Genomic DNA, 17,730 nt, shown 5'->3' with positions numbered 1-17,730 from the left:
ATACTCAGAATTTTTAAACCAACCTATAAATTGGTTCAATACATGTATGAACCTTGCAACTGTTGGGTGAAAAAATTGCTTGCAAAATGAATTTTGATTTGTATTTTACCGACAGTTGGTCTGTTCATGCTTCAACTTTTCGGTTGGTTAAAAAATTCTGAGAGTGTATATAAAAGCTATAGAGACTGTAGTTAGTGTCATTTTCTGTTTCATCCACTGATGCTTGTTGAAATTAGAATTTGATCATTTGAATGGAAGAATGGAAATAATCATGTTTTTTTTCTAATGGAGGTCTTCGAACACTATTTATATCATATACAAAATATACAAAGATTTTGAAAATTATCACATTCCATGCTTAAAAGTGATATAAAGTTTGACAGTTTGGTCGTGAATATTCAATACATTTTGAAAACATTTCTATGATTATGAAATTTAATCATGAAGCATTGATATTGCTAAATTATGATCACATTATAGGGATTACTTGCTTACTTTGTCTTTTCATTGATTAATTATTTTTTTAAAACTCATTAATGTTGTTCTTTGATGAATTTTTTGCTAAATTTTCAGTAAGATCTTTCTCTATTTTTCTGCTTTCATAAAATCAACTTGTAGTTTAAATGCTAGTAGAATTCCCTTTCAATTTATTTATCTTAGGCTGCGTTTATCAACTTTTCCCAGTTAGAAACATGTTTCCCACTCTCAAAAAGTGTTTCCATTGGCTTTTACAAAATAATGGCCATTCTAATCTAATTGCAAAGGAAAAAAAACAGACTTGTCAGTGTACAGCTGCATTGTCCATGGAGAAGGGGTCGCGTATGAAGTCTCATGCTTTTTGTTTTGCAATGTGGCTGTATATACTTGGTTTGGCGATCAAGTATTCTCTGAAAAAGAAAATGGGTGGAAGTGATTTAAGTATTAAAAACACTGCTGCAAAAATGTGTTTCTGGCTCAGACAGGTCATGGATTGCACAAGTTTTTGCGATTAAAAAAAGATTCTGGAACCCTGTTATCAATACAAATGCATTTATCATCTAAGAAAGGTAACCTGAAAGTCTTAAACCCAGTTTAAAAACATAATCCTACCAGAGATATCAGGTGATAAACATACCCTTACATGTATGTGTATATTTTGCTTGGAATGGAAGACATGTTATTAATATCATTGATAACATTGTAGGAAAGTTGTGTACATTGAATAGAGGTCCCAAATCTGGAGAGAATCACCAACTTTGAACATTAATACCCCTTTCATAAACCCAATAAAACCTATCCTCCAATTAGCCGCCTAAGAGTAATGAGTAACTCTTGTCCTCCTCTGATTTTACGACCAAATTATGCTGCTATTAGCCGCATAATTGGGTCTTGTTGGGTTTATGAAAGGGGTATAAGTACCTGCTGCACTCTTCGTAAAAGAGTCGGGAGAAATCTTGGAAATGCCGGTGTGGTGGTCCTCCTGTACTCCTCCAACTTCAGTGGGGGAGGGGGTTGGGGGTGATAGAGTTTGTTCATGGTGATTCATTTCACTCTCTGCCTCTCGTACATAGGTGATGCCAAACAAATAATTATTATGATAATGATGATGATAATGATAAAGATTCACGATTATACTACTAAATAGTGGATTACTCTGATTCATTCTTTCATTCTCTAAATCACTGTCACATGTACCACCCTAACCGTAACCCTAAATATATTCTTGAATATATTAAAAATCAGAAACTAAATGCTAACTTGGGATAAACCATGTTTTTTTTTTTCACCTGCACAGTGGAGTGAGTCACATGTTCCACCCTAACCGTAACCCTAAATATATTCTTGAATATATATATTAAATCAGAAACTAAATGCTAACTTGGGATAAACCATGTGTTTTTTTCACCTGCACAGTGGAGTGAGACTACATGTAGGGGCCATCGTTTTTGTCAATGGTAATGACATTGGCATTCAAATTATACATAACCAATTTATGTATCCAATTTTGTAAATAGATTACTCTGATTCATTCTTTCATTCTCTAAATCACTGTCACATGGTCCACCCTAACCGTAACCCTAAATATATTCTTGAATATATTAAATCAGAAACTAAATGCTAACTTGGGATAAACCATGTTTTTTGTTTGTTGTTGTTTTGTTTCACCTGCACAGTGGAGTGAGACTAGGGGCCATTGTTTTTGTCAACGGTAATGACATTGGCATTCAAATTGTACATTTATAATCAATTTATGTATCCCAGATGGCCTTATGTAAGAAAATCTTCTGATGTTTTATTCATTGATGTTCCAAGTATTTTGGGTGTTATCCCACAAAGGTGAGCTCTATCATGAATACCAGTATGCCCATCATGGCACTGTTTTGTCATAGCTTTCAAAACTCAAAATGTTGGTAATTGTTGGGTAGCAAAAAAAGTCTTACAATATGCAGATCATATTTTAGCAGACTTCAAAATATGTTAAATTCTTTGTGCTCAAATTGTGGAAGAACTTTGTATTGGTTGGGATGTCTGACTACACTGGCATACCCCCCCCCCCCCTGCCCTAAAAAAAAATCATTTAACTTGAATTTGCATTATTACTTAATGCTAACGAAACAAGATTTCAGTAAATCATACCAAGGACAAAACACTTCATTTTTGTAAATTCTTGTAAATTTTGGCATTCTTTTCTACTGCATGGACCCGAGATTTAGTAAAGAGTGAACAAGTCACTTTGGTGATGCTGTCGGGTGCGGATCTTCCCGGATAAAAGACACAATACCTCTTCAGGGGCCATTTCATATAGTCGGCCTCTCAAACTTATTTTGTTCTAATCCGACTGGATCCACTCCTGGATGCTGTGCCATATCTTAAATTACCTGGTCCATGATAAGACGAACAGAACAAAGACATAACATTTGTAGATTGTTCAGCCTTACATAGAAATATTGACAGAAGCACTTTGGACCTGCAAAATAGTTTGTAAAGGTGGGTTGATAAAAATGAAAGATTCTAGAGGAGTCCAGACTCCAGAGTGGCATTCTTCTGGGCTGGGTCGACCCAGGATTTAGAGGAGGCGCAGCAGTGAGGCAGTGATGTAGGGAGGAAGAGAGAGTGGTTCAAAGATGGGAAGATTCAGGGGATCAACATTGACAGAAATGGTAATATTTTTGATTTGTTTGAATGATAATAATATTCCGCTCTAATATAGCACTAACGTTGTTTTTAAGTGTTTTCGGGATAATACCTTTGTCATATTGAATTAGAAGGAAAGCAAAACTACTTGGTTTATCAGCTGTGCTTTGGCCCCGAAACAAAACCATCCAAGCGGGGAAATTTGTTATGGAGGCCTGAAGATAGACTTTTGACAAGGTCGATTAGTAGCTGAAACGAGACCAGTGGTCAAAGAACAAAGCTGGCGAAACCTGGGTGAAGATCTAGAAGATTCTAGATCAAGCCTTTTGGAACCTTGCGTTCACTGCTTGCTATGAATTATTCATGAGCATGCCGATACGCCATTCTGCACCATCAATGCTGATGACGTCATCGGGCCAGGTTAGGGGCACTGATCTGTATCCAGTACAGGGTCATACAGGGTTTATTGATACGAACGATACGCTAGCTGATTGGCCGCTACCTTTCAGGTAGAGATTGCGAGACGGAAATAGTGGTTAAAATAAGAAATCGAAGTCGGGTTCCTAGAGGCACTTTGCCAGAGCTTGCATCTCTCGCACTTACCCGGCCTTTCACGACTAATCTTTTTTTTCAGTCGATAGGCATTTAATATGATTATAAAAACACAAGGCCTTGTTTGAAAGATACCCTGATGAATGCTTTATACATCATATCACCTAAATATGATTGGTTGCCAATTTGACAACTCACCAGAACAGTTGATGAATTCAGGTTCATCCTGTGCTCCTTTCGGTGACTAAATTTACTATTTTGGTCAGTAATTTACATCGTGTTTGTTTTTACAACACTTGAACATATTCTCATTGGCAACAGAAATTATGGCCATTATTCCTCTAGTTAATTCAAAAGTCTCAAATGAGACCAATTATGGCATTTCTAGCTTTTCTTCATAGTTTCCATTCATTTAGATCATTAAGATGGGGCATGGTGTGGCCCAAAAGCATTACCTATACAAGATTTGTAATCATTCCATCAGTGATCAGTACCTTTAATTTTCTATCAAGATATGCATTCTTTTTAAAGTCTAAAGCCTAAGGTTTGCTATTGGCAGAAATAATTTGTATCAAATATTCTATACATATGTAATGCTGGGATTTGAATCACCTGTTGTGTTTTCAAACCAGCCTAATCTCCACCAATATTCCACGCTAACATACTTCTTAAGATAAGATGCACCATTTGTAATGTGTTTGTGGAACTGTAAATTACCGTAAAATATGCATGTAAAGATGCTCTGGGTGCCATATCACCAAGCGTAGCGATTGATGGTACACCTCATTCTAACGATTGATGACCTTGATGATCGTGTGCAGTCAATCGCAGGTGTCAGCTGTGTGATTGATCACTGAGCCTTTTGTTACTTGCCCCCCCCCCCCCGGGAAATACAGGTGACTCATCCCAATGCATTGGGAGTTAAGCTGCTTCATGAATTTCTAATCATCAGATGCAGTCAGAGTGTCTGAGATGATTGTGCCCTTGTAGAATTGACAGGTAGTGTTTTCAAGGTGGAAAGAAACCAAGACCTTGTTCTCATTACACTTTCTAAAACTAGTTTGGAAGAGTGCTTTGCTAGTGTTCCCATTTGATCACCCGAAATTTTCAAAATTACTTCAAGTAAAGCGATCTTGTTGCTACGGGTACGCTCTCAGTGGGGTGACACGTTTCGCGAAATTTGGCATTCTACACACAGTGTGTGGAGTAGCGCGCTCAAAATGTGCAAAGATCGCTTCCCGAAGAACGGTTGTGTCCTCACGCTAAAACCAGTTTAATGCGGCAAAGCGATCTTGAAAACTACATCACGAGGTGGTTTTCTGAACCAGTTTGGAAGATCGCTTCGAGCATTCTCATTACACGTTAAACTAGTTTCGACTAAACTAGTTTCCAGTAACCTAGTTTTAGGAAGTTAGTGAGAACAGTGTCCAAGTAGTGTTCATGAACAATTTATATCTATGCCTCATTTACATTGGCTATGATCATCATAGATGGATTAGTCTACAATTTTTTGGTGAAATTGTAGGTGGCTATGGGCTACAATATTTGTGTTTACACGTGTACATTACTTACTGGCCATTGTACTATGTCTTGTGTTTTACATTGTAGAAAGAGGTGGTACTGACTGAGATTGTACGATGTCCCTCTGCTACGATAAAGCCAAAATTACTGGCATCAAATGTTAGAAGGGGGCATAGTTTAGTAGCACTTGCAGCACTGACACTGACAATGCTGACACTCTTTTGCTCTACAATATGCCACCAGGTGGTTTCAAACTGCCTCGATCACAAGAATCCCTGTTAAATTATGATAAATTTTTCAGGCTAAAAAATACCTGTCAATTATTCCCTCATTTGCATACACACTGCCCCGAAAGATATCCTTTGTGATGAGTTCCTGAAGTTACGAGCATGCGCAGTATGGTCTGATATGCAAGCAAAGCGTGAGATTCAAAATTGCCAGCTCAGCAGCCACCCACGACACCAGCACCCAACTACACGCTGGCCATAATTTGCTTTCACACTGCCAAAATACTTGCTATGTATACCTTGGAAATATCCCTGCGAAAGTTCTTGTGCATGTAATTTTGACAAGTACGTAAGTACCACATGTATATATAGCGAGTATTTTTTTCCGGAGAGATAACGCGAAATTTGCTTTCACACTGCCATAAGTATTTTCTGATCGGGGTAAATTTCCCAATCAGGAAATACCTGGAACTGACAAACTTTGAGACAGTCTGAAACCACCTACTGTGTTATTGAGATTTACTCACCCTATTAGACTATCTTCTGTAAACCAGTCTCCAAATTTGCAATCATATCAGCCTCTCTTTTTTAAATATTAATACATGTACATTAATACTGTGGGATAATCCTGTAAGCCTGTTGACTGATAATGATTTTAGATAACATTATTGGATGTTGTGTTTTTGTTTGATATAAAAAAAAAACAAGAGGAAAGGGAGAAGGCAGTGAAGTAAATTTAAGTTATAATGATTTTAAAATCCAGGAAAAATGAAGCCTACTCAATTTGAAATCACGATTATTTAGATTTTATAATTGCTATATCACAGTTTGCATTCAAAATTGATGGCTCCTTATCAAATAAATTCCCCACTTTGCATTGTATTGACTCAAATGAACTCAGGGTCATTACCAATATCTCTTGGAGGATTGCCAATTTAACATATCAACTATCCTTGTCATGTTTACAGTACATACAAGTACCATTGGCGGCACCATAAGGGGGGGGGGGGCAGGGGCGGCCCCCACTGATTTTTATTTTCAAGTAGTGAAAAAGAAAAAAGGTGGATTAAAGGTAGAAAGAAGAGTCTAAAATGAGAGATTTGGGCTGTGTAACCCTGTAATTAGTGTAATATCCCTAAAATTCAATTAAGAGAAAAAGAAAATGACATCAAATAAATCATCTTCACCCCCCCCCCATCCATCCAAACATCCCAACCCTTCCCAAAATTGATCTGGGTTTAACCTCTCGCCACTTCAAATGTACAGGTACTTATTACATAAAGAATGCTTGACATAATACTCAGTAGTAGGGGGGGGGGGTGAAGTTCAGAGGGACCATCATGCATAAGCTATCTTTAGAAACAGGAAAGTTGAAGTGCAGTATGTTCACATCAGACAAAGATTTAAGTTCAAGGGTGAATCCAACCTTGGTTACCAAAATGATCTATGTGAAAGCAGAAAATTATATTGAAGTTTCTGCTGTTTGAAAAGTTATTCTGTAATTTGAGAAATTCTCTAATAATTAGAGAATTTCTCAAATTACGGAGTAGGATTATTAGTAGTCCTCAGGATTTTTTTTCCAATTTGTCACATACTTATCGGGAATTTATGGCTTTCTCCTAATCATCTTTTTCATCAGAACATTAATGAAGGCAGTTATCTTTATAGCTGGTTGCCCGATTCCTATTGAAATGTGTGGGATCAGCAAGTAGAAATTGATTGTAATTTGTGATTGTACGAAATTGCAACGATTATCCGATTGTGTTTACATGATGTAGGTGGATTGTCTAAATGCACATCTAATGACTTTAGAATGAAACTTGAAAGCTGATATCCACAGGGAAGTACTAAACTGTGCTTGTCAAAGAAATCAAAAGAGCTTTAAAGATGGCTGACTGATATACTCATATCAGAGCTCTGTATCATTTCAAGTGAAGTTGTTCCTTGAGACCAACTAGGGATTGGATGAACAATTCTTATTCATGCCTGGGTGTTCGGTATATCAAACTTGTATACATGTAGTGCCCTTTTCCCACTATCGTGCGATCCGTTACGAATGCCACGATATACAAATGTACCTCCCGTAACCAAAGATACTACAAGGGGAAGATCGGACACTTAAGCGATTTTTTGAAACGCTCGATAAAATGCTCATCGGGAAGGACGCCCACTATCGTTGAGCAAGTAAATCATCGCACATTGTCACGCTGCTGTGTATAAAACATATAGGGAAAATGAGAGGGGATTTCAGAGAGAGCACAAGGGCGGCGCATTGGAATAATTCCACCTTTTATTACCCAGAAACCTCTGAAATATATTAAACTCTAATTCAAAAGAAAAAAGAAATTTGAAGAAAAAAATCTTAAAATGTATATCTTCTATTCCTTCACCCCTCCACCATTTGTCTTACATGTTTTGTACACAACCAGATCGCGATACGCCAAGGTAAAAAAGGTTGTTACTAACTCAACGCTGTAGGGCGCTCCTCCTGAGCGTTTCATTATGCGGTCTATGTACTGTCCGATGTTCCCCTTGTAGTATCTTTGCCGTAACTAATTCCCAGAATTTTTCAACCATTCAAATTTTTTCTGCGATCAGTATGATTGCCACAAGCGATCTGGTGGGTGTTTCATAAAGCTGTTAGTAAGTTAAGGGCGACTTTAAGAACGACTGGTGATCCTTCTTTTGGTAAATGGTATATTCATTGGCGATAGTTTAGTGCGTAAGAAAGGATCACCAGTCGTTCTTAAAGTCGCTCTTAACTTACGAACAGCTTTATGAAACACCCACCTGATATGATCTGACATGACCAGTATGATTATTACACTGCTTAAGATTGCCGCTTTAATAGTGGAGGGAATTTTGAAAATGGAACTACATGTAGGTATTTTAAGTTAGACAACACAAAATCTTTCAGAGAATTTGAAAGCTGCAAGTTGATCTGCAAAATTTTGATGACAAAGACTCCATGGAATTGAATTACCATTAATTGTGATGATGAAACTGTAGTTAACCGTGAGTGGCTCCAATGTAGGGAGCTTCCATGTTAGGCAAGCCATAATTATGTAATAAGGTACTGTATATCATGTATGTTGATGCCATTCAAACTAAGGTAGATATCTGGGTATATTTTGACTTAGTGAAATTGAAATGTAAAGGGCGAAATTGAATATATAAATAGTAATAATAAGAAAACTCAATATGATTAATAGTTTAACAATTTCTGAATATTGTGCTGGGACTTTAAAAAATTTGTGTGCATATGTTGAAAAAGTTTCAATAATGGAATTGTAACTACCAAAATACATGTATCCCATTTATTTCTAAACATGTTTTAGCTAATGGAGCTAATAGTAATCACGCTGTAACTGAGGAAACGACAGAACCTGTGGTCAAAATTGATGTTCCAACGGTATCGGTCACGGTCCAAATCAGAGATCCCAAAGATGGAACAGCTGTTGACGGACAAGCCGCTTCAAATGCAGCAGAAGCGGAAGATCAGGTTTCTGATCTCCCGCCCTCTGCTGTGCAGAGACGGGTCAAGGGTGAAGCAAGTGCTGACGAGAGCAAACGGCGATCGCTGATGCTGTGGGTGGATCCAGATCTGGTGCAGACGGTTCGACCCGACCAGAGTACAAAGAGTCCACAGCATTCGCCGGAAGACATCCCTTCGGATCTGAAGAGGCTGAAGAAGGTTATACGGAAGGAGCGATGGGCAAGCGAAACCGAACATGAGGTGATTAAATCTTAGGTCCTATTCACAAATATAAAGAGAACCTAATTTAGGTCTTACGGTTTCAAAATAACTGATTCTACAATGTAATTAATAAATATATACTACAGTGTCTTTTCCTTTTGCCCTTTCTAACTGACATTTGTAAGAACTTGTAAGAGCTTGGCTCTGAAATCTCAAATGTGAAAGGTTCAGAGGAACATTCAGTTGTTCTCATCTGGAACCCGGTAATCCCTGTATAAATGCAAAGGGAATAACAGAATCAAGTAGTCAAATGGTTATGACATGGCTTGTTTGAAGGGCATTTCAAATCAAACTTTTGACCATATTCATCAGCTGTTACCCATAAGAACAGGGTTTAAAGTAACCCAAGGCCGTTGAAGGCCATGGCTGCGGGATGCCCTGTTGACTGGATGTCATACCCTTCTGATAGGCCTTGGAGATGAATTATTGTTCCTTTTATGATTTTTCTCATTTATGCTTTAATTCAGAAATGTGTCCCATCGAAAAAAGGCCTTGTAAGAACCATTGATACATGTAGATACTGGAAGATGTCAGCACCTTATTTTTGTTGCTAAAGACTGATTCTGTCTTTTATGATCAGGTTCGCAAGGAGATGTGGAAGAATCTTTGTCTCCAGAACAGCTCAGGTGCATCTGTATCCCATGTCTACCAGGAAGTCGAAGAGGGACTCTTTGGGAAAGGACAAGACTCAATTGGTAAGTTCGCTTGATAAATTTCATAACTGTCTATCATGCAGAAATCCCTTTTGAATGCTTATAAAAAACAATATTTTGAGCACCCCAATACCAACAGGTGAAAGTACGCAAGTGGGTGGATGGGGTGGGGCATATGTTTCTGTCAGGTAAATGTTGGAGATTATTCATTTACAAGTAAATTATGATTATGATGCAATTGTATATTTCATATATTGGTGTGTGGATTTGTGCATGATTCTTTAAAATTTGTGCATTTGTATCTGAGTGATCTATGTATGCTTGTGTACAGTGGGGGTGGGTAATACACGTAGGTCACATTTTTGTACATTGGTGTGCAAGTGAGGGTGACCCATATGCATGTGGGTGTTGTTTGGTTGTTTGTGTGTGTGTGTTTATGAGTGATGCACTTTATTCGTCTAAAGTTGGTTTGTGCGTTTTTTTATGGTCTAGTTTATTTGCCATTAGAAACGTGTAGATGCGTGTTGATGGGTTTGTGTGTGAATTAATTTATTTCTCTATGAGGATGTATGGATGCGTGTTATAGCATGATTTTATGCATTTAAAGTTGATGTGTGTATTTCGATAATCACATTTGTCGGTGTGGATGTGTGTTTATGAATGATTGATTTTTTTTATTGTAAATGTGTGTGTGTGTTTGAATGATTTAGTTTATTAATTTGTATAAGTGGAGGTGTGGGTGTGTGTTTGTTAATGGTTTGATTTATTTGTCTTGAGTGAGTGGGTTTGTGAGTGATTTTGTATATTTGTCAAGGTGGGTGTGGGTTTGTTTGTGTTTGACTTAGTTTCTTATTTTTCTTTGACTAAGTTAGTGTTTGATGTGGGTTCATGAGTGATTTTAGTCTATTTGTCAAAGTGGGTGTGGGTTTGTGTATGATTTAGTTTCTTTGTTAAATCAGATGTGTGAGAGTGGGTTTGTAAGTGGTTTAGTCTATTTGTCAAAGTGGGTGTGGGTTTGTGTATGATTTAGTTTCTTTGTTGAAACGGATGTGTGAGAGTGGGTTTGTAAGTGGTTTAGTCTATTTGTCAAAGTGGGTGTGGGTTTGTGTATGATTTAGTTTCTGTGTTGAAACGGATGTGTGAGAGTGAGTTTGTAAGTGGTTTAGTCTATTTGTCAAAGTGGGTGTGGGTTTGTGTATGACTTAGTTTCTTTGTTGAAGCAGATATGTGAGAGTGGGTTTGTGAGTGTTTAGTTTATTTGAAAGTGAGTGTGGGTTTGTGTATGATTTAGTTTCTTTGTTGAAGCGGATGTGTGAGAGTGGGTTTGTGAGTGGTTTAGTTTTATTTGAAAGTGGATGTGGGTTTGAGTTTATTTTTTACTTTATGTTTCTAACTCGAAGAGGTTGTGTAGTTGTGGGCTTGTGTGTGATTTAAATGAATGTGTGATGTGGGTTTATGGAAGATTTCATTTTAATGCATCTGTCTATTAAGTTGGCATGTGAGTGTGGCTTTATGTCCATATGTCTCTGTGTACATATGTAGGTGTAGATGTGGATTTGTGTCTGAACTAGTTTATCTGTTGAAGTTGGTGTGTGGGTGTGCATTTGTGTGTTATGGTGGTTTTATAGCTCATCGTTTTTTTTTTCACTTCCCTATACGGAAGTTATCAAGGGGCCCAGGCTTCAGCCCAGGGTCCTATTTCAATGGGTAAGAATTCCTCGATCACCTTTGCTATTAAAGCTTTATTTCATCAACAATGTACTCACAGATAATGAGCCGATTTCATTTTATTTTGAAGATAACCTTGTAACATTTATGTTCAGGGTATAAAAAGTTTGGAAATTCAAGAGCCAGAAACTTTACAATCTGTCCCGTGCTGTCAGAGTAGTATAAGTTTGAAAAACAAACACCCTATCATATTTTGCTAGACTTTGTGATCTGAGCATTTCATCAACAATGTACTTACAGGTGATGAGACCATTTGATTTGAGGTTATTTTTAAGAAAACGGAAAGAAAATTACATAGATCTACATGTAGCTTGTCCCGTATTGCCCAAGTAGAAAGAATTTAGGTAAAGCAAACAACTGTCATCATATTTTGTCAGACTTTGTGATCTACTATCTTAAGCTTTATGAATGTTTGTATACATTGCATGCGTAGAATACAAAAAGAGAATTCATTTGAAATGTTTACCCAACATGATTTGTTTTGAGTACCCACAATTTGTTCATTTTTAACGATTTGTTTTTGTTGATGTGATATAGTTTTCAAGACTCCGTACCAACTTGTGTCAGTGTTGGCTCATTTAGGCCACCATAAGCATCATATATTTATTTTTTTTGGGTGGCCTGAAAAAATAAAAAAAACTTTAAGTTGCATATAAAACATATAACAAGTTAAATGGTTCTGGCAGTATTTTTTCTAAAAGGCAAAGATTTGAGCTCATGAATGCAAAACCTTGGAAGTTAAGACAAATAAGAATGCTACAGAAATATCTTCATGTTTTGTAAACTTTTAAATTTACAAGCACAGACAAAAAGTATAGATTGATTCTGGACCCTACTACACAATTTCAATGATTGATTAATTACCAGGGTTCCCAGCCCATCAGGGAAATCGGAAAATTATTTTACTTTCTTCCAGTCGGAAAAATCAGGGAATTTGATAAAAAATACCTCAAAACAAGGAAAAATGCCCCTAATGAGAGAAAAATCAGGGAATTTTGATTTGCCCAAAAGAGAAAAGCACGGTAGTCAGTCAGACTATGTTATATTTTGTTGCATATCAATACAACATCCATTGAATGACTGGTTATGGTGTTTTTTTAGTGTAGCCTCTTTGACTGCAGTACAGTTTTTATACTGAAAATACATGTATTTCACTGCAACAACTTATAAAACATGTGAAACTGGGAGTTTGTTTAAATAAGTATCAGAGAATTTTTTAACTTCCAGACCTTCATTTTTGAGGAGCACGATCGCGCCGGCGCTCCTACCGCGCTCCTAAAAAACAATAAGGAGAACAAAAAATCACCCTCCTAAAAAAAAAAAAAAAGAAGGCCTTTTACATCTTTATATTCACGAAATAGGCATCTGTTTTCCATAATTCCTTGAAATTATTTTGATTAAGTTGGAAACTACCGAAAAAATGAAGAATATTCACCTCTTTCCCGACTCTGATTTGATTTTAAACTCGGTAAATATTGTAGTCCCATATGTAGATTTTCATGGCAACACCATGGAAGTCTACATGTGGGACTACAATATTTACCGAGTGTAAATTTTTTTTTACATTATTATTTTTTTTTTTTAAGCAGGAGCGCGATATTTTATAAACATATTGACCCAGGCCTAGTTTCACCACAGATTAATTAATAGCTACACAGCTATTGCATATATACGATGTTAAAAAAAATCTACAATTTATTATACATGTACAGTATTGTATTGAATTGATTTGAGCTCCTTTAGGAGAGCGATTCTGAGGAGCTCAATTGAGTCACATTACTCGATCTCTGGAGCCAAGAAGGACTACACATTTCTGATTATGTGCTGCCATTAACATGGCTTGTACTATTTTATCAAGTATGTTTTTCCCAGAGCATACAACGTGAAACTAAACTGAATTCCAGTTCTCACGATAGTGATGTGCATAGATGCAGATTTGGTTTTTGTTCTTTTGTCGATCTTGTTTTTTCCTACTTGCTGAACTACTTGGATGTTGCTAGAAAGAATAATCACATATGTCATTAAAGTAAACCATGGCCATACTGCAGCGGGGGTGGGGGAGCTTCCCCCAGATATTGTGAAGACTTGCATTTTTACTGACCAAAAGTATGCACGAAATCCTTAAATTTCACTTTACAAAATGCAAAAGGGCCCCAATGATAAGCTCAGAGCAGCACGTGCACCAATTAATGTGTAGTCCTTCTTGGCTCCAGAGATCGAGTAATGGTCAGAATATATCACATCAGTATAATGGACACCCATTACTACAATAAGCATGCCTACACGATGAACATTGCCTCTTTGACAGAAATAATATAACCGTCACACATTAGAACTAATTGAGGAGCAATTGGAGCCCAACTTATCATCCTCAATCCTAACCTCACTATCTTATTCACAAGTTAATCCGAATGAAATGTTAGGCATCTTTCTCAGGAGCTGGGAGCACTGATCAATCGATGTGTTTATTCTGTTAACATGGTATTATACTTAAACTCCAATACATTACAATAATTTCTGTTAATTAAAATATTCTGTACAGAGCAAATGAAAGAAATACTTCTTTAGATATCAAAGACTAGTAAACTGAAAATGAATTGAACTTGAATTGAATTCCTAAATAAATAAACAAAACTCGGAAATAGCTGGTTGCACTTACCACATCATGAAGATGATGAGATTTAAGGGCATAAGGGTCTGTCAAGTCGTTTCAATGTATTCATGCAATACTATGATACCACACTGAATGTATGTGACGTCTATCTCTGTTTATCTATTTTGTTCCTAAATAAGCACATTTTACCCATTTATATATGAGAACCCACGAAAAATAAGACTTCTAAAATAACCGCTTTTAGTGTATTTTGGCTTCCAATGAAAGTTTGTTGACCTTTTGACCCTTCCCTGACCTTGTCTTGACCCTTTATATCTTCTGGATAAGGACCTCTGACGATGGACTTGTCAAAATCGAAAATAAAAAAGTACACACATGCATAAAACCACTGGAAAAGAGCTTTTAGTGTAAATTTACCAAAAGTTTGTTGACCTTTTGCCATTTCCGGTCATAACTTTTTAACGGGAGGTCAAGAGTATATAGTTGTGCACACTTTCTTGTTCAGTATAACAAGATAAACAATTTGATGTGTCACTTGACAGAATTGGGGCAATTTCAAAAATTGACCCCATTTTGACCCCTAACATGGTCAAGATGACCATTAGAAATTTGTCACCAAGTTGAAAGTTGTTCCTTGTGATGTCACCAATCATATAAAAGTGAAAAATCAGACTTAGCCAATTTATCGAAGTAGCCGGTAAATCATGACATATGCTGCCTGACTAGTATATGAATGTGTTTGCATCAGCACTTACACATGACGTTAAATCAGACATCACTCTGTAGAATTCCCTCCTGGCTTGTATCTGGTTTTCCGATACCCATTTGATGTTTTACAAGTAATGTTTTTCTATTCTTGTCATTTCCTCAGAGCCATCATCCATCACCTTACCCAGCTTTGTGGACCCCGACCACTCTGCCGCCTCCTACGCCCTCAAGTCGGAGGGTCAAGCCCGCCTCAACCGCCTCCTCTGCGTACTCGCCGACACAAGACCCGACATCCTCTTCTGTCCTCTGCTGGCGCCCTTGGCAGGCATGCTGCTGCATTACATGAGTCCGGACGAGGCCTTTGACAGTCTCTCGGCGATACTAGGAAGCACCCGCTACAAGTTCTTAGAGGTGTCCTGGGTGGAACACGAATCCTTCAGGATCAGTTTTGAGAAGCTGGCTGCAAGGTTTGCGGTAGGTTGGCAATCTTTTCTGCAATAATTGCAACTGTAATCGTTAATATGATCAGATTTTGGTCTTAACTCAAGGTCTTGATCATACTTTGATACTAATTTATATACAAGCTGGCTTCAAGATTTGTGGTAGGTTGGCATTTTTTCTTGGCAATCCTTTCTGCAATAAATGTGACTGCAACCATGATTACAATCACATTTGTATCCTTGCTCTTATAGTTATTCTTGATCATACCTGTGATACTAACATTAGGTGGTTTCAGACCGCCTCGAAGTTTGTCAGTTCCAGGTATTTTCTGATCGGGAAAGTTACCCCGATCAGAAAATACCAGGTATTTTGGTAATGTGAAAGCAAACTACGCGTAATTTCCCCGAAAGAAAATACCCGCTAAATAGTAGGTACTTGGCGAAATTACGAGAACTTTCGCGGGGATTTTTCCAAGGTCGCAGGTATTTTGGCAATGTGAAAGCAATTTACGGGAACTTTTAGCCCAGCGTGTCGTTGGGCGCGGGCGCCGTGGGTGGCTGCTGGGCTAGTGGTTTTAAATCTCGCGACTTGCCTGCTTATTAGACCATACTGCGCATGCTCCTAACTTCAGGAATTTATCCCGAAGGGTATGTTTCGGGGAGGTGTGAATGCAGGAATAATTCATGGGTATATTTTAGCCTAAAAATGTTCTCGTAATTTAACGGGGATTCTTGTGATCGAGGTGGTTTGAAACCGCCTAGTTACAAGCTGGCTGCAAGTTTTGTGGTAGGTTGACAATCTCTTCTGCAATTAATGCAAATCCAATCATGATTACAATCACGTGTTTATCTTAGCTCTATAGTCTTGATCATACTTATGGTATTTAGGGGACATTACTCTTACATTTTATTTCATATCAGGTATAAGTCCTTTGATTGAACACAAATTTGTAGTTGATTTGGGTTTGATTGCAACTCAGTTTTCTTCCAACACCCCAGTTATGCCTTATTTTACCAAAGCTTTAGATGGGCTTTAAAAGGAAGATGGCTTTGCAGTTTTCTTGTAAAATCCATTTGGCAGCATATTATGAATGATAGGTACATTAAAAACTAGACGTGGCCCTGAAACTTGGATATGTTTTCATGACCATCTTGAGTAAATTGTATCCTTCTCATTGAAATTATTGGTTTTGGGGTTAATAATAAATAATAATCCGCTTTTTTTATATAGCGCTTAATACATCGGAACGACGTGTCTAAGCGCTTTACAGATATATTATTACCCAGGTCGTTACAGTTACAGGGTTACAGTTATGTTAACATTATATGAGTCAATCTACATAATTTACATGACAAGTCAAACTGAAACTATCAATCAAATACTGGTAGACATCTGCAAATGATGAATAGGTCATTCTGAACTAATATGGTGATCTATCTCTTGCATGCGATATAGATTATACAATTATGGTTTTGGTTTTGGTTGTTTCATTTTCATAAATTAGATAGAGTTTTTTCTGCCGTAGCCTTATATATACACTTACTGGATCGACAAGGCAAAGTCATAGGTCAGGTCAATGCACAGGAGCCAAAAACCATTAATAAGTTCAAAATGAATGATTTTACAAATTATTCTTGGATTTTAGGGTTGTATAAAAGGTATGTTATGCCCATAAGAATGATTTTTTTTGTGGGAAAGGGGTGGGGGTCTTGGTAAGAATGTGGTCCTCTGTCCCACATGTACAAATTTATGTTTGTAGTCTCACTAGCCTGCCATGAACATGAAGTGGGGGCGTCGTGGTCTAGTGGTTACCGATCTCGTCTTTCAATGAGAGGGGCGTTGGTTCGAATCCTAACCATGGCGTGTTTTCCTTCAGCAAGGAATATATCCACATTGTGCTGCACTCAACCCAGGTGAGGTGAATGGGTACCCGGCAGGATTAATTCCTTGAATGCACCAAGCACCTTTAGCAGCTGGAGATACAGCCGGGGTAATATACAGTGCGTCCCAGAAAAAACGAAACCGAGATTTAGCGATGATTTATCATAACTTAATCATAAATAAAATAGACGAATGACCTACCAATGTAAAGCTTAGAATCTCCTCTTTCATCTGGTATTACTTAGAATATTCCTCATTCACGCATGATTGAGCAAAAACAATTCGAAGAAAGGATGCCAAAAACTCATTTGGCGGGGGGTATCTGAATTTCAAAAAGAAAATCACATGACTAAAAAGTTCAATATCTTCTCTTTTCTTTGATACCTAAATCACAGAAAATGGTCAAGTAGTAAAAAAGTTATGATCCCTCGAAACAACGCTTGTATTTCCATAATTTCATTAAATAAACGTGTTTTCACCGGTTTCCCACTGAAGCTATCGCACGGTAACAAAAGACTTAATGCATGGCTGATC

At 37.4% G+C, this 17,730-nt stretch overlaps 1 protein-coding gene across 1 annotated transcript in view; it reads left to right on the top strand.

The window, feature by feature from the left end:
- Positions 1-16,241, top strand: part of LOC129279097 (uncharacterized) — a 28,114-nt gene extending 11,873 nt beyond the window's left edge. The window contains exons 4-7 of the mRNA XM_064111604.1: positions 8,753-9,150; positions 9,752-9,866; positions 15,038-15,348; positions 16,236-16,241. Coding sequence (XP_063967674.1) covers positions 8,753-9,150; positions 9,752-9,866; positions 15,038-15,348; positions 16,236-16,241 — 830 coding nt within the window. The remainder of the gene's footprint in view (positions 1-8,752; positions 9,151-9,751; positions 9,867-15,037; positions 15,349-16,235) is intronic.
- Positions 16,242-17,730: the final 1,489 nt, after the last annotated feature.

This window comes from Lytechinus pictus, chromosome 16, assembly GCF_037042905.1.
Source record: "Lytechinus pictus isolate F3 Inbred chromosome 16, Lp3.0, whole genome shotgun sequence".
Lineage (NCBI taxonomy): Eukaryota > Metazoa > Echinodermata > Echinoidea > Temnopleuroida > Toxopneustidae > Lytechinus > Lytechinus pictus.
The sequence above is the reverse complement of the archived record's forward strand: the minus strand, read 5'-3'. Positions and strand labels throughout refer to the sequence as shown.